At 40.6% G+C, this 16851-nt stretch overlaps 1 protein-coding gene and 1 long non-coding RNA gene across 8 annotated transcripts in view; one reads left to right on the forward strand and one right to left on the reverse strand.

Annotated features, from left to right (window-relative positions):
* The window catches only part of GRID1 (glutamate ionotropic receptor delta type subunit 1), a 576662-nt gene extending 568380 nt beyond the window's left edge, over window positions 1-8282 (forward strand). For 6 of the 7 annotated variants that reach the window (XM_080597920.1, XM_080597922.1, XM_080597919.1 and 3 more), the window contains one exon: window positions 7600-8282. In XM_080597920.1, coding sequence (XP_080454046.1) covers window positions 7600-8028 — 429 coding nt within the window. In that variant the 3' untranslated portion in view covers window positions 8029-8282. Of the gene's footprint in view, window positions 1-5029; window positions 5048-7599 lie in introns of those variants that run through there. The other variant, XM_080597926.1, reaches the window with a different exon arrangement.
* Window positions 8058-10853, reverse strand: LOC308197465. Its single transcript, XR_013952952.1, has 2 exons — window positions 10738-10853; window positions 8058-10129 (listed from the first exon to the last, which is right to left on the reverse strand). It is a non-coding gene; the product is annotated as an uncharacterized lncRNA (long non-coding RNA).
* Window positions 10854-16851: the final 5998 nt, after the last annotated feature.

A 16851-nucleotide genomic window follows, 5' to 3' on the forward strand; every position in this document is an offset into this window, starting at 1 on the left:
ATTTATTCACACTGTGCTGTATAATGAGGTTGCAGTTGAAAAGGAAGAAAAAAAAATAATAAGATGTTCAGCTAGTTTAAATTGGTGTGCATCATGTGCTGTGGTGTCTTGGTGGGGAACTTACTTCCCTCCTGGCCAAAGCTTACAGGCCCAGACTATGGGACAGTTGTAACCATCTTCAGAATTAGTTCCCTGGCTAGATGTGGTTGTAGGTTAAACGAAGCCGCCCTGAGCAAGGGGGACAAGGTGAGTGTGGAAAGATGTGGGCTACTTCATGAAACTCCTTGCTGCAACAGCAGTTCTGTAGCAAGTCACTGCCACTTCATTGGTCTTTGGCTTTTTGTTAAAAGTTTCTTAGTTTTACTAATTATAGGTATTTTTTGGCTGTAGGGACGTGGGAATGAAATTTGGCAATGTATCTGAAGGATTTTTCTATCACATTTACATCATCTTTGTAGTATTCCTTAATTTATTTTTTTCAGGTTTACACACAGGGAAAGAATATTTCTGTCCCTTCATAATAGAATTTCTGCTCTCTGGTGAAGGAGAGCACCTCTTAGTGAATAAGGTAGCCTCTTCTACATATTTTTTATGAAGTTTTATTTCATTGAAGATGATTACTCATCAATTGAAATTAATATTTTGCAAAACTCTCTAATTTATTTTATTCTTTCAATTGGATAACAGTCTACTGGACCTCAACCAATGTCAGTCTCAATACATTCTTCTAACGGCTGTTTTATGGATGATAGCTTACTTAATTGCTTATTTAAAATCCATGGTATTGTTTCCACCAGAAGCCTGATTACAGAATTGGGCCTATTTATAAAAGTACGCTTTCAAGTAGACTCTTGAGGCGCATCTGTACTTATTTCTCATAAGATATTGTTATGGTCAAACCAGCATCTAGCAGAGTACACTCAGAAACCACTCTGCAAATTTTATGTAACATTAATTGCTGTTTGACTAGGTCAGTTGCCTGTGTTAAATTAATGACAGCAAACATACATCATCGCTGCATCTGTTTACACATCTGTCTGCGTTTCACTGCATTGTCGACTGCAGAATCTCTAAAAATAATGACTATGGCAAAGAGATTTGTATTAAAAAGGGGCTATTTGTATTATATAACACCGTACTGTGTTGTCATTGTTTTGCAGTACATCTATTACTTATATCTTCACTGCTTTTTCTTCCTGAGAAAGCCAGTTATGTCTGGTTTTGCCACTTTGTCGCAACCTCACAGAAAAAAATAAAATTACAGTTCTACATATGCAGTAGTTGCAGCTGAAAGCGATGATAATGACCCTCTATGAATACAGCATTTTAAAATAAGTCTTTTCTTAAACAAATGGGGAGCTGCTGCCTCTTCATTTCTCTTTAACAAGCTAAATGTTTGAGTCAATGATGTCTGAACCACACCAAACAGAGGCTGGGAGCTGGGTGGAGCTGTCAGTTTCCATACTGAACTGAGAGAATAGCCGGTGGGCACCTGAGTGGGGAAACCTCCCTGTTTTGCTTTTATTTCTCTGCTTTGTTTTTCAGTTATGCAGTTTGCCTGTCTGTTCATGGAAGTGTCCCAGAAACTTCCTTCCTGCGTAGCTGGGTACATGTGTGCCTTCCATCATTCTGTCTGTCATGACCACTGATGCTTGTATCTTCCACGTATGCATATGGGTTAAGAGGTGTTGCTACATGGATGGGAAAGGGACTGGCCTCTGACCTGGCCAAGGTCACAAGAGGGGATGTCTGAGGCTGGGGCTTGACTCCACTTTTGAACCCCAGTCCTATTTACAAAATTGCCTAATTTTCTAAAATAGTTCTTTCACAGGATGAAAATGCATTGTTAACATTTAACTCTTGGTTTGGTTTCATCCACTCAAAGATTATCCTTAATATTGTCACCCAGGACAGAAACAACCAAACAAAACAGAAATGTTCTGTAATTGGTGATTAAGACTATATTGCTCTAAAAGATCTCAAGCACTATTTTCAGCATATCTCCTGAGCCTTATTAAGAACTGCATTAACAGGCTTTTTTTAATACTTGGCACAGTTATCTGCATCTGACCGGGAGGTATCAGCACATTCATGGTAGTCCCTCCATGTATGTGCCTGCCTGCCCCTATTGGCTATGTTTGTTTTTTTTGTTTGTGTGTGTGTGTGTGCTTGATATTTAGGGTCAGGATCATCAGTCTTATACTTATCCTCTAGTCTGTTGTGGTTTAATTTGCATGTGTGGGGTGCAGACGTGGTTCATCACAGTTTTGGAATAGTTCTAGCATTAAATTTCTCCAGATATCCACTCTGTGCATTTGGCCCTACTGAAACTACTTCATCAACTCTCTCTAGAGTCTCTAGAATTTGAGGTTAACTGACTCCAAATCTCCCAAGTAGTTTCACGTTCTTTTAATCTGACTGCCCACACGCTTTTCACAGAGCCCACTGTCAGAAGTCACAGAAAATAAAATAGAAAATACAGTGATTACACTTTAAGTCATCCTATCAGCTTTTTTATCTTGCCATAATTTCTCTCTGCATGATAAAGCCAAACTTAGTTAGCTCTGATAGGCAGTCACAGTTTCTTGCAGTCACTGTTGTGCAGAGCTAGTTGTTTTTAGATAATTCAGGTAAGCATCCTTCAAATCCATGCAGACACTTGCCACAGCGTGCTCCTGCTGTCAGTCATAGACCATTGAACCTGTCGCTCAGGATCAAGTGCTTAGGATGTATCAGAAACATGCCCTTCATTTGCCCTTACGGAACTCAAACTCGTTGGGGAAGAATGACATTTAAATTGGTATTTATGAATAAGATAATTTCCTGACCAGAAGCAATGTTTGGGTAGCTGTTTTCCTTAAGCTGGAGAAGGATAAGCCTGTGTTTATAATTCATTTTCCTTACACGTGATATTTTTTTCTTCCTTTTACTGATTAACTTCTTCAACTGATCTATTTGTAGCATAACATTAATATTGAAAATAGAATTATGAAGGCAGCAAAGGAAAAATATTTGATCTCCTTTTGGCAACAGAACCATATACATTTATCCAATAACTATATATGAAAAGTGACGTTGAATTGGCATGAAACATCAGAGAGGTGACATATTTATAATATTAACTAAGTTTTGCATATTAAGTGAAAAAAAAAAGAGAGAGAGAGAGAGAGAGAGAAAAGAAACCTTCAGTAATGTGCCTGCCCCAGACACTGAAGTATTAGGTTTGGAGCTCAGTCATTCATCTCTGAAAGAGAATGAGCTGGAGCTGGAGCCAGAAACGTTTGTGAAGAGAAGCAGCAATGCTTCCTGCAGGGAGCTGCCTCTGGCCAGGGAAGGCTCTGCACTGGAAAACCAGCACACAAACCTCCTCGTTAGTTCCAGCTTTTCCCTTCCAGCTGCCAGATCTGGTACCTCTGCCATTCCCTAGCTCCAAGCCTCAATGTGCTAATTTATACTGATTTAATAATTTCAATTCCTTAATTTTGCCACAGAGATGCAACAGTTGATGAGAACAGTTGCAGCATCAGAAAGTTTGGAATCTTTTGCAATGCTACATTACCATTTCACAATTAAGATGACAAAGCTTCAGGAAAAAAAATGCCAGCTAACTAAGGGTTTTAAGGTTATAACAAATGGCTCATTTTTAATAAGAATTATAGAACTAAAAGTAAGGGGGAATACAGAATGTCATAACTTTTTAGATTTGTTTGTTTGGCTTTATTACCTCTTAACCCTTTTTGTTTATCTTGTTACTTTTCTGTAGCATATGTTTTATTATTGAATTTTCCAGGAGACCAATAAAGGAAAAAGATGAGGTTTACAGAATTTACAAATTCTGCAAGCTTCACTTGTCAAATTAAGCTATCACAACACCTTCCATTCTGGAAATCCTAGGATTCAAGGGAGTCTTCAATTATGCAAGGAGAAACTAATCTTTTCAGGTGTTTCTAATCTTTACTTTTTGAAAAATCATTCTCTCAACATTAAGACAGTTTCATACCAAGCTTGACATTTTGTTATTTAGCTGCTCTTCATCTAATAAGACAAAGAAAAATGGAAGAACCTTTAAAACGTTTTTTTATTATTCCTCAGAGACAGAGTTGTTTTCCTTAACCTTTACAAACATTTTATTTTAGTAACAGAAAGAAGAAATAATGTGAACTTCTGGGCTCTTGGAAGCCTTTATTTTTTTTCTCCCTGATCTTAATAAGGCCAGAAAGTTGTCCTTAGTGCTGAATAGAGTTAGAAGTAGGCAAATGAAATCTCTACCCCTACCTACCTCCTAAAAAATAATCCCCAGCATTTACTTCTCTACTTAATTTATGAAGTGTTCTGTAGTAGATCAAAAGTGATGTCTGTGTTTCACTTGTATAAACTTATGTTTATATTGTGAAATGTTATGCAACTGCAAACGCACCATTTCTGAGCAATTCCATTTCTGGGCTGGACTGCATAGAGAGGAAGGGAGGGTAACTCTGTTAGGCTAACAGAGGGACACTTCCAAATGGTATGAAAATTAATAACCCCTCTGGTCTGAAGCAGGAGATGTCTATAAAGAGCATCTCATCTGTGGCTCTTTATATCTCAAAAAAGCTAAGCTAAATATATACAAGGATTAATTCTTTGAATTTTATGACATATTGTGCACAGATGCTCCAAAAGAGGAGTGCACTTCATTCACTAACGTGTTTTTCCTTGGCAAACAGTTGATAACTGCGTGTTGCAAATACTGGAGCTGCACCATTCCCCCGGCTTGGCTAGTTATCCCAGTCGCATTACTTCTGTTCCCATAGCAAAGCAGGATGGAATGCACTGAGGATATCCTTGCCATCAAAAAATACAAATACCAATAAAATGTTGATGTATATTTTCACTCGAAATGATCTGAAGAAAGCATTAGTATTTGGTAAAAGCTCATAAAAATGCAAATGAGTCATGAACGTTTCTCCAAAGTCTTATTTAGGAAAATTTGTTCCTCTAGTATTTGTGCAGTTCCAACCTGAATTCTCTACTTTTTCTTTTCTTGTAGTAGCGGATTGGCAAGAAAATGGGTCCCAGATAACTGGAGTGCAAACCTAGGAGTCTAAATCAAAGTGAGCAGCATTTCTGAGAAAAGGAAGTGTAGAACAGAGGACCTGAAGAAGCACCACATGACGGGCTTCTGGGAGTTAGCTTCCTTAGACATAGATGTCATCAGACACTGCGATAGCCAAACTTTGCAGATAAGCAGGACTTTGCCGCAGGCTTTTGTTGGTAGACAGATAAAGAAAACACAAAAGTACCTGGCGAGATGCTGCACAAAACGAACCTGCCCACGGAGGTCGAGCCCTTAGTCCCAGCTGGGGATAATGTAAGAACACTTCCTACTTTTGCCCCCAGTCCACAGTTTTACTTCAAGAAGTCGAGATGCATAAAATCTATAATGAAATCCATGTAATACTCTGGCCAGTATATCACAAATCCTTAATTTACCTAGCTATGGAGTTCATGAAGGAGCTTCTGCATTACTGTCAGCTTAGTGCATTGTCTAACTTATAGAATAAGGAGCCTGACATGCCAGGTTGGTAAAAAGGACTTAACACAGCCGTACCATCTCTCTAGTCAAGTATTGTCTAGGCCCTTTCTGCCACAAAAGTTTTTATTTATTTGCCATTGATTTTCCCTAATTCAAAATTAGTTGATTAGAAGATTTTGCTGAAAAAGCAGCATTAAAAAATATGGTCTGTATGTGTTTCTCTGGTGAGGCAGATAATATTGCCAACATTCTGGGGAGCCACACAGGGAGTTTAGTGATTTTTTTATGGAAATGAAACAGGAACCCTCATTCCACTGATTAAGAAGGGAAGTGAAAACTGCTGCTCAGCCTTGTAATTGTTGAACAATTGTACTCCACTTGAAATCAATGGGGATTTAGCCAAAGCTGAGGATAGAGGTTTGGGTTCATCATCATGTAATGCTAATTCTTTTCTAAACCCATGCAGAGATCAACAAATCCAATGGTTCCTGAGTAACGTAGAAGTGGTTTTAAACCACAAGGCGAGAATCAAATCTGTATTTGTTATTGGCTGAAATCAAGGGCTTTGGAGCTATTTCATGTGTCAATTTAAGGGTGAAGGCAAAGTCGCAAAGAAGTGGATGACACTGGAATAATACTGTAATTTGCTGTGCCCCACCTGAAAGGTAGCAGTAAAAGATCACGAGGAGTGGCTGGCACTGACACTGCAGACTGCTCTGTTCCCAGAGCCTAGCTTTTGGCATGAACAGGAGCGTCTTTAAGGCTGCTGGTGTTGGGTTTAAGCAGCTAGGACTATGTAGACCTGTTGGCAGTCAGGGATTACTGGAACAGAAAAGTTTCGGGTAGTCCCATTTCCTAGCCTGGGATTTTGCTGGCTGCCCACTGCAGTTTGTCAGAGCAAGGGATGCCTCTGGTTCCAGGCCTGTTGGGCTTTCATGGATGCTTTGCTGCTACTCTGTCGTATGTTGCATCAAATAACTACAACTGCAGATCACAGCTGTGCTTTATGAAATATAGAGAAATGATATAATACCTTTTTATGTGCAATGCACTGCTAGCTATTAAAACTCAGTCATAACAGCATCCCAGGTGGGTGACTTTACCCTGCCAGTTTTGTTGCTTTCCATTTTGGGCTTTCTGCATACCACAATGAAGAGATAAACATCAGCTGTAGGTCTTTGCTGCTTCAAGTTTTAAAGACAGCTTCTTTGGCCGTGTTTCCTCCTGGAAGCTAAAATGTTTGGCAAGTGGTGCCGAAAGTCCCGTGAGGAGACCTCTCTGGGAGCGTTAGGTGACTCATTCTCTCAGGATAGCAATGCATTTTCTAAAGACCAGCATTGCTTTCCCAAGCACTGACCACAGACCTAAACTTGTACCAGATGAGGTGTCAGAATGACAGCTTGTTGTCAGTCACACAGCTGTCCAAAACACAGCTGAGCGCTCCCCTCCTCAGGGCTCCCAGAGTAGGTCTCCATCTCAGTGCCCTTCCAGGAGGTCCATTGTCCTTGCCAGGTAGGTGACACATGCCTCCCTACTGGGAAGGGAAGACTTCTTCACCACCACAGCCTCTGGCCAGTAGATTTTGGCACAAGAAGCAAATACCCAGGAACCAGCTAGGCTGTGCACGGTGTCGCACTGATGTAATCCTTACAAAGTGCACTGCAGCTAGAGGAGTGTTGAGCTGCCCTGGGGTTACAAGGCAGCAGGCTGCTCTCTGGCTCGCTTGTTTGCCTCCCAGAGGCTTTTATCCTGGGCTTGTGCAAAGTGAGCTAAGGGCTTGTGGGATGTGCTGGTCCCTGCTGCCAGCTCCTGTTGGCTGAACCAGAGATGTCATTTTACCTCCAAGGAGGATGGCTTTGAGAACATCAGTGGGTTTTGCAGGTTGAGATTGAGCTGGTGTTTTCTTCAGCATGTGTTTCTCAGCTGGAGACGTTGGATAGACTTTGAGGTTTTGCACAGGCACAGATGAAATCGAAGCGATCTAATGAGTAACCAGCAGCTCCCATCACACACAGGGTGGATAGAGGGGCAGACATGAAAGGTACTTGTGTCTGAACTGATTGTTCTGGTCTCTTCCTCACTAGGATAAAGAAGTGAACCTGGAGCAGGTCCATAGACGCATGAACAGTTTAATCGATGAAGACATAGCCCACAAGCAGATCTCTCCGGCGTCCATCGAAATCTCAGCCCTGGAGATTGGTGGCATGCAGCCAGCTCAGACCCTGGAGCCGGTACGCGAATACCAGAACACACAACTTTCTGTCACCACCTTTTTACCAGAACAGACAACTCATGGTGCCAGCAGGACACTCACAGCTGCCTCTGGCAGCAACCTGCCGCTGCCCCTGAGCAGCTCAGCCACCATGCCCTCCATACAGTGTAAACACAGGTCGCCAAATGGAGGACTATTTCGTCAGAGTCCCGTGAAAACCCCGATCCCAATGTCATTTCAGTCTGTGCCAGGGGGAGTCATTCCAGAAGCAATGGAGCCCTCTCATGGAACATCCATTTGATGAAAACAAACAGTAACACAACCAGCAGAGCTTTTTAATACAAAATTTAAAACAAACAAAAAAGAAACTCTTACATTTTTCTTGTATATACATGTAAATAATGAAAGAATGAAGTGGGGTAAAAGTGTATTTTGAATATTCCCAATTTTCAAAGTCAGTAAAAAACAAAAGAAAAAAAAAACAAACAAAAATGTATGAATGACTTTGTAAATTTTGTTCTATATGAATAAAAAGGCAAACTACTTGTGATCGTTCTCAAGTGCCAAAGAAGACCAGTTACTGGGACTGAGGGCCATAATTTTTTTTATTTTTTTATTTTTTCCTGAGGATTTCAGCATATATTCCCTTCCTGTTCTTTTTGTTTTCAGGGAAAAAAAAAATCCATTTCCTGCCAGAAAAGTTCGCTGTGCTCAGACCTCTCTTTTCCCCAAAACCCTCTCAATGGCAATCCATTCGGGGAGTTTAACAGCTGGTACTAGCATAACAGCAACAAATATTTTAAACCTGAATTATAACTAAAACCCAACAAAAGATGAAAATGAACTTTTGCCTTCTAACAAGGATTTAAACTTCCACATGGTTTCTAAGTTTAAGCACAGATTATTGAGTTGTGTATTTATATGTTTACTGTGCTGTGGGGCTGTTTTTATTTAATCTGTGTTTTATATATATAATATATATGTCATTGCATATGTATATTATATATATAAATGCTTTGATAAATAGCAGGTTTCAGGTTATGGGTAAAGCTGTTATGAAAAAGCTGATCTTTTTTTTTTTTTTTTTTTGTGTATGTGTGTGTCTTATATACACGAATGAAAAAGGGGAGTAACCAGTGGCTGACAGGACTGAGAGAAGGGGGAGCTTGAACAGGCAGGAGATAATGGCACTGCAGCAACTGTGCCCTCTGCTGCCATTCCTTTCTTTGAGATTTTTAAGAAATTTGCTGCAAAATGGATGTGATGCTCACTGTTGAAGTCATATCCCTGAATGATAAGGCTATCCTCATGACTACAAGCACAGCTCTGCTCTTTTTTTTCTGTTGATTTTATAAAGAGAAACATTCTAATGGCCATGTCTATAATCTTGGTAGAAATGGCTCTAAAATGCTTTTTTTTTGTCAAATCAAAGGACAAAGATAAAGCAACATATATAGCTAATTTAATGTCTCATTCTGCAAATATTACTAGTGCAATTTCATATGACAAAAAAAAAAAAAGAATCAAAACCAAAACACATTGTTTCCTTCCCAAATAGTAGTTCTAATGTGCCCCCTCCTCACCCACTGTTGCTAATGGACCATCAGTTGCTTTTCATTCAGAATTGGGATAATTCAGTATCTTCTCAAAAATATCCCTATAGCTATGTTGCAATTTCCCTCTGTAGCTGGATTTCTCCACTTTATTAGAACACTGCTATTTGGAAAAGGCTGTAGATCTTGGTGCAGCAAAATCACTGCCTACATGAAGGTGAAAGATTGTGTTTGAACAGAGGTAAAAATGCATTTACATCCCCAGAAAGTCAGCAGGCAATCTAGGTCAGACTTTTGGATAAGTAAACATTCCATTGATTGCTCCTAATTTGATTTGCATAATTACTCAACAGGTATATTTATGAGATGATAAAAGTCCCCAAATTTTTACATTTATAGTTCAAGCGGTAGGGAAGAAAAATCAAAGTGGGATATAAAAGCAGCCTAATGGAAGAGCATACTCAGCATACTGTTTAAATGAGGACTATTGATGGTAAGCTTCCAGAAAGAGGACTCTTGCAGGGATTAATTTGTCAAGTCGGTTCCTCATGAAGACAGCACGATTTTGCAGCCTGGCACAAATTGCACTATTTGCTTCAAACTAATTAAAAATGAGTAATGCTCTAGTCAGCTGACTAGATTTATCTTATTTAGACACTTGGCCCACATAAGCTTGGGATTTTTTTCCTTCCTCTTTTGTCATACTTTTTCCTCTTATTATCCTTATAACCCTCTGGCCACAGGAAAAAAATGACATTTTCCCCCCGACTTCGTCCTGCCTTCCATGCATGTACACCAACTAGTTACGGCAGAACGAGCTGCACAAGAAGGCCATGCACTCCTAGGTACCTGCAAAGACACAAAGGAGAAAGCACGCAACTATTTGTGCTGGGAAAAAATTCTCTCTTTTTTATGCCCAGTTTAAGGTTTCAGAAGAGATGCAAGGAGCTGCAAGCATGCAAGTTGGGGCTCAGCTGGAGCAGGTGCTTCCTCCCCAGCAGCACCAGCGCAAGGAGGCCATCGCCCCTTGTCCCGAGCTTCCTCTGGGTGCAGAGGGGTGAGCAGCTTGCTTGGCCACCAAAGTGACCACCCAGACACATCTTCCCTTCTGGACAGCGAGGATCCATGGTGAGCTGCTGGTGCACAGCAGTGTGGCCACTGATGCTGGCTCTGTGCCCATGTTGTAGGAAACAAACTCGTCCATGTCTGCCCAAGCCGATCCCTTATGCTTTCTCCACAAAGTATGCAAAGCACAGAGCAGGGGCCTGAAACTGCTTTGCTGAGGAGTCATCGTTTCCACAAAATACATTAGGTCCTTTTCATGTTATAGTCTAAACCACAGTGCTGAATAATTAAAACTGATCTGCATTTGTGGAATAAATTGTGAATACAGTATATTTGGGGGATTAACTTCGACATTCTCCATATTCAGTGTTCTCCTCCTAGCTCAGTCTTACCATGTGCTGTAAAGTTTGGAAGCGTGGTTTAACTTTTAAAATGATGCTGGATCCTACTGTTTTTTTGTGCACAGACTGAATCCCCTGTTTAAATGCTCTGCAGGATTACAACTAAGACGATCAGAATCTTGCAGCACCAAACCACATGGTTCTCACTCAGAAAAGTATTTAAGCATGTGTGTAAGCCAGCCCTACAGAACATAGCTGCTTTATGCGGGGGTTGTAGTGCTTTGCTGATTACTGATGGAGTTAAATGCAGGTCTCATACTAAATATATGGCTAATTTTAAGCAGGTGAGTGAGCTCACCAATCTCCCTGGGACTATTCAGTTGCTTAAAGTTAACTGTTTAAAGTGCTTTGCTGCACCAGGGTCTATACTGTAAAAGTCACAATCCGTGATGGCTCTGACACTACCTAGTAATTATTTGTTTATATAAAAGTTAGCAAGTCATAGCTTGGGCCTGTCGACCATGGCAGAAAGCTGTTAAATCTTTCATGTGACGGTGGTTTGGTTTTAGATTATTTAAGTAAATCACCAGGTTCTCCTTGAACATAAACAGTGTTTCTTTCCCATAATTTTTCAGTTTTCAAAGTAAATGCAGAATGTATGATTTCCATATTCTGTCTCCTGTTTTATATTTATATCTTTATTTTGACAGATCAAAGCATTCACTTTCTATATAATATGTATTCACCACACACTCTTGCATATATATATACATGCGCAGTTATTCACAGATGAAGTGAGAAATATAATTTCCATGTGATGTAAATGCGCATAAGCTCAAAGCCCTCACAGAGCTGTGCTTGCTTACACCACCTGCAGTTCTGACCCTTCACTGTTAATAGCTGGCAAGCAGAATAATTGCAGAAATTCCTGAAAACTTTGAAGCCTAAGCTGTGCCCTTAGTTTCAAGCAGAACTTCCCTCTGAGGGTGCATGCTTAAACAGAGGAATAATGCCTAATCCCAAATATCCCAGATCCTCAAGGATGTTTACATTGCAAAGGTGGCTGTATATGAAATGAAAATTGAGTGCCTATACCTTCCTTTTATTGCTGATGAACTTCTGTGAAAGTGACATCTGTGGCAGAGCACTTGTAGTGCGTCTTGTTCTATTTATCCATTAGTTTAGAAATGATTTTATTTTCATACAAAAATGTGACTCAGTTTCTTCTATTTGCTTGGTTATCAATCTGCTTGCAATCTGAAGGATGCATTGCTTTATTTCTTAGTAGTACACCACGTTTATTCTATTGCAATGGAAAAATAGTAACTGTACTTTTTAATTTCAGAGTTGAAGCTTGATAGAACATTTTAATGCTGAGTTACAACTACACGTGTGCGATACTTGTCTTGCGAAGTGAAATTCCCAACACCTGCCGTGCTTTGGTAACCTGCCACTGCTGTGTTGTAGATGAGGGCTCAGCAAAACAACTCACTTTCTCTTAGTCTGCTGATAGAATAAAGCATGTAAACCTGGGTTCTTTCATGTGTAAGTCAGCAACCCTCCAGTGAAAGGACCAACCAGGCTGGATCTCAATATACAAGGATTTGGTTCTTAATATTGGGTTTGCAAGCACTACTTCCCATAATCTTGTATTTGGTGCCAGCTCTGGGAAGGAAAATGTTTTGAGTCTCAAAAATGAAACCAAAAGAGGAACTTATATTAATATTATTATTTTGAGCACTTAACATGGTTTTGAATTTGAACTGTAAGCCAAAATAGCTTATAGAACAAATTTCTTCTTAAAACCTGTTCAAGTTTAGGTATACATCTCCTCTAAGAAAGGTTAAAAACTGTTGGCTTGGTGGCAAACAGAGCCTCCCTTTCAAAGGAAATCAAGTTACCAAGATGGTTACAACAACCACAGTGCTCAGACCTTTATATTTTGTTTTATTTTGCTTTGCTGACTGGAACTTATGTTGTGAACAGCTAGATAATGACATAGATCTAAATGCAACACGTTTGGGGGACCCTGTTGGAAATTTCCCAAAGAATCTACGTCCTTTTGCAACCCTGGGAAATGCAGGAGAAAGGTAGAAGAAAACTGTGAAGAGAAGCAAAATATAAGGTAACAATGACCATGTGGTGAAGGGGGAGGGAGGAAAGGGTGGTTACAACTCATCTGTCTTAAATGTCTAGCAAAGCTATATTGCTGTATCAGAAGCAGAGATTCCATCATACAAGCAGTTGCCTCAGTTAACTATTATTTCCTTAACTTTTAGGAAACAAATAAAAGCAGCATTTGTTCTACCAGAAACAGTTGTTATATTATTTAAGAGCTGGATTTATTTGTTTGGTGGTGCCAGGTTTTTTGGCTTGGCTCTCTCTCAGGTGGGGAAGATCAGCTTTGATGAGCGATGCACACCTGGGCCAGGTGTGGGCTGTTTGCTGGCTGGCCCCGGCTTTGGCTGCAGCTGGAGGAAATCAGCCCCACCAAGCTACCCACAGGGCTCCAGCTCCCCGGTTTTGGGGGTGTGGGTTGTGTGCTCCTTGGGAAAGGGGGCTGCTTTGCAAAAACTTGCATTGGAGGGGAGCAGCGAGTGGAGCAACGTGACCTCTCCAAGCTCATGAGGTAACTAATGCAGATGCAAGTGATGTGTGGGGCTTCGTTCTCTTCTTTCTGTTTTTTCCTTTTTTTTTTTTTTTTTTACTTATTCTTTTCCAAGTTGAATGTCAAGATTCAAGGATGGATTTTTAATTCCGTTTTTAAAATGTATAGTTACAAAGTTAAATGCCTCTTCTCCTCTGTAAAAGGTTATCACTTGGCTTGTTTGGGGCTCAATTAATGGTAATAACTTCATCTGATGTTGCAGAGGGGTGCTACTATAAAAAAGGTGTCTTGTCTCTTTTTGTTTCTCTTGTAAGTCTTATTGGAAGATCTGTAGTATTTCGGTAGCTGTTCAGTTTTGTTGTTGCTCCAGTTACAAAGCTCTATAGTTCTAAGAGCTTATCAAGATTTCTAATTGTTCTTGTCTCTGTGTAAGTTTGTGTGTTGGGGGAAATAAGTTCTCACAATCATAAATAGGCACAGATATGGGAAGTTGTACGGCAAGGAAGAAACTCAAACAAAAAAGGGCTAAAAAATATTTGTATGTTTACCAAAGGTTCAACTGCTTGGATGCCTGGCTGGGATAGAAGGTAGTTTCTGATTAATAATACCCTCTAAGTGGCTCTGTTGCAGAAATCATCTGAATAGTTTCCAGGTGCAAAGCCACAGCTCCTTGTACAACATGGTCCCCAGTTGTTTTCAAGATGAAGAATATGCCTTTTCTTTTTGTTTTGTTATAGTGCTGTAGATGAAGCTGTATGTGGAGAGATATGGAACCAGAGGTTTTAAAACAATTTTAGCTGATTATCAGTCTGCTTCTGAAGTCTACAGTACTGCTCCTTCATAAAAGGAAATAACTTTGAGAGTTTCTGTATTTCAACTTTGTCTCTCTCTTTTTTTTTTTTTTCTCAGAAAAGGCATTTGTTTTCTGATGGAATTATTTTCCAAGTGGCTCGTTAGAGCGCAGGAAAATTTCAGGTGCAACTATAAGAACAAAAGAGCATACATACATGCAGGTGAATCTGCGAGGAAGAGAGATCACAGGCTTATTCATACTTCCTATATTTCAGCAGGAAAACAATTCTGTTTAATGTGCTCTTAATGACTTATATTGGACTAGTCCCAGAAAAAAATAATGAGGTTGAGGATACAAAGGATGTAACTGGTACACCCGGTGCTGCAGTCCTGTGACCCAGCTCATCCTGCCTGCTGTTGTGTCCCATGAACAGCAGTGACCATGTGGGGAAATGGGGGCAAGATTTGGTTTGGGAGTTTCTTCAGCTGCAGGCAGTTCTCACCTACAGACCCATTTGTTGTCCTGGGACTCTTAACAAGGATCCCAGAGGAGTGAGCTTGGCCCTGGCTGGGAGGTGCCCCTCAGCAAGCATGGGGGAGCCTGGAAATAAAGTGGGGAAGGAGCTGAATTGAGACCATGGCATGGTATGGACCTGGTTTTATGTGGAGGCTGTTTCATGCAGTTAACCTTATTCTCATAAAAGTGTCTTAAAATCCACATGATACTAGGTGGGATGTTTGGGTCAGGCTGATCCTGGCACATTAAGCAGGTTGGGCTGTGGGCTGCTGAGTCCCTGCTGCTTGATTTCCTGTCCTGTGTTGAGGTGGGACTGCCCATCTCTTCTGGGCAGTGACCGGCTGTGCAGCGTTTAGCCACCACTTTTACAGGATGTGAACAGTTTCCTGTTGCACATTTGCATTCTTGGCATTGTCCTGTCACCCATGTCAAAATGTCAAGCGGAGAAACATGCTTTCAAATGGAGCAAACCATTTGGATCAGGAAGGGTTGTCTTGTCCACATGCTTGTAATATCTGCCACAGAGGAACAGGAAACAATATCAATACAGCGACTTGGTAAATATGGTAAACTAGATTTCACTCCAGACTGCAGCTTGCCTTACATTCAGTGACAGGCAAAAAAAAAAATCTGTGCTCTGGGCACTGTAGAGCTCTGTGTGAGGCAAGCCCTACATTTTTTGAAAGTAGAAGTCTACCTCTAGCATGCAGCAAATGCTGGGTGCTGGGGACGAGGGGCACTTCTGATGGCTGAGATACCACAGCCAGAAAATGGTGTTGGTGTGCTAAGACAGGACAGAGATCTCAAAGATCTGCACTCTAGAGTGGTGCAGGTACATAACTATGAGGCTGTAAAAAGACGTATCCTCCAGCACTAACCTGGATGTTAAACAGCTTAGCGAGTCCCAGGCCCTTGGTTATAAAGCCTGCTTAGTTCCACAGTATTAAGTGCCACAAAAAGTATATTAAACCTTATATTAAGGACTCAAACAGGAGACAGTGAAAGCATGTGAAATGTAAAGTGTTAAATTAAGCTATCACTTGAATTAGTCTTTATCTCTTAATCCCTCTACTTGTGTGGCTCTTCAGAGGAAACCCTCCTCCCCATTTGGGGAGGACTGCGGAAGCAGAATGGTCTCCTCCTGAAGGCAGGGAGAGCAGCAAAAGCCACCAGGCCTGGGTGGAGGCAGCTTCTGTTTGCAAGAGGCAGACTTGAACATCAGGAGGACAAGTGCATGAACAGCGAGGGGAAGGAGATGGCCCTGATGGAGGATACAAACCCTGTCTGCTGTGCACTGACCCTGGCTCGCAAATCCAGTGTGCATAGAGCAAGATACAAGGTGTGGTTCCCCTGGCCAAAAATTGCACAGCTGAGTTTTGAGCTAAGATCTCAGGTTTTTGTTTTAACTGAAGGTGTGTGGTAAGATGCAGTGTTACAGTAGCAGGCTGTGCCCTGGCACCCACTGGGGCAGCTTGGGCTTTCTGATGACCTTAAGCTGTTGTAACAGGTGTTAAGAGTAGAAGTTAGACAAAAGGAACAACTCTTTTAGATCTCTGTAAAGTCTAAGGGGAAAAACTAGCTTTTTTCTCATAGGAAGTGTTTATTTTCTCAAAGACAAAGCTTCTGTATATGTGGCACTTGATGAGCAGATAACAGAACAATGTATTGAGGAAAAAAATTTTCCTCTAAAGTTTCTGATGTTTCTGGAGGCTTCTTCCTTCCTTCCCTCCCCACAGGAACATAGCGATCAGATTTATTTTTTTTTAGTCGATTTTTCATCAAAACTTGCATTAGAAATGAGGATACGTAGTTCATTTTGTTGGGAAATGCATAAGATTGTGTTTAACATGGCTGGTCAGTATTATACTCGTAGAAGAAGTTGAAATGACTATTCAGTGAGTGGCAAATTGAAGGCATTCACACTTAGAAACAAACATTAAAATTTAATTTTGCTTTTGATTTGAAGTAATTAATTGGAAATAATTACCATTACTAACCTGGCTTTACTTTTGATGGGCTTATTAAGTCATTATTGAGTGAGCAATGGCACGTGTTGATTATGTTTAGATGTCACTGTTTTTTCAAGGACTGGAAAGAAATAGTTCAAGTATTCTGACAGACTAGAAGGAGGGGTGGGAGAGTAGGGAAGTAAAAACTGATGCTATGATTGGGACTGAAACATTTGATTTCTCCCAACTCTTCAGTTTCAATGGGTCTTATAGGCTTAACTCCACTGAAACCCTTTGAT

The sequence above is a fragment of the Anser brachyrhynchus genome, assembly GCF_964034855.1.
Source record: "Anser brachyrhynchus genome assembly, chromosome: 6".
NCBI lineage: Eukaryota > Metazoa > Chordata > Aves > Anseriformes > Anatidae > Anser > Anser brachyrhynchus.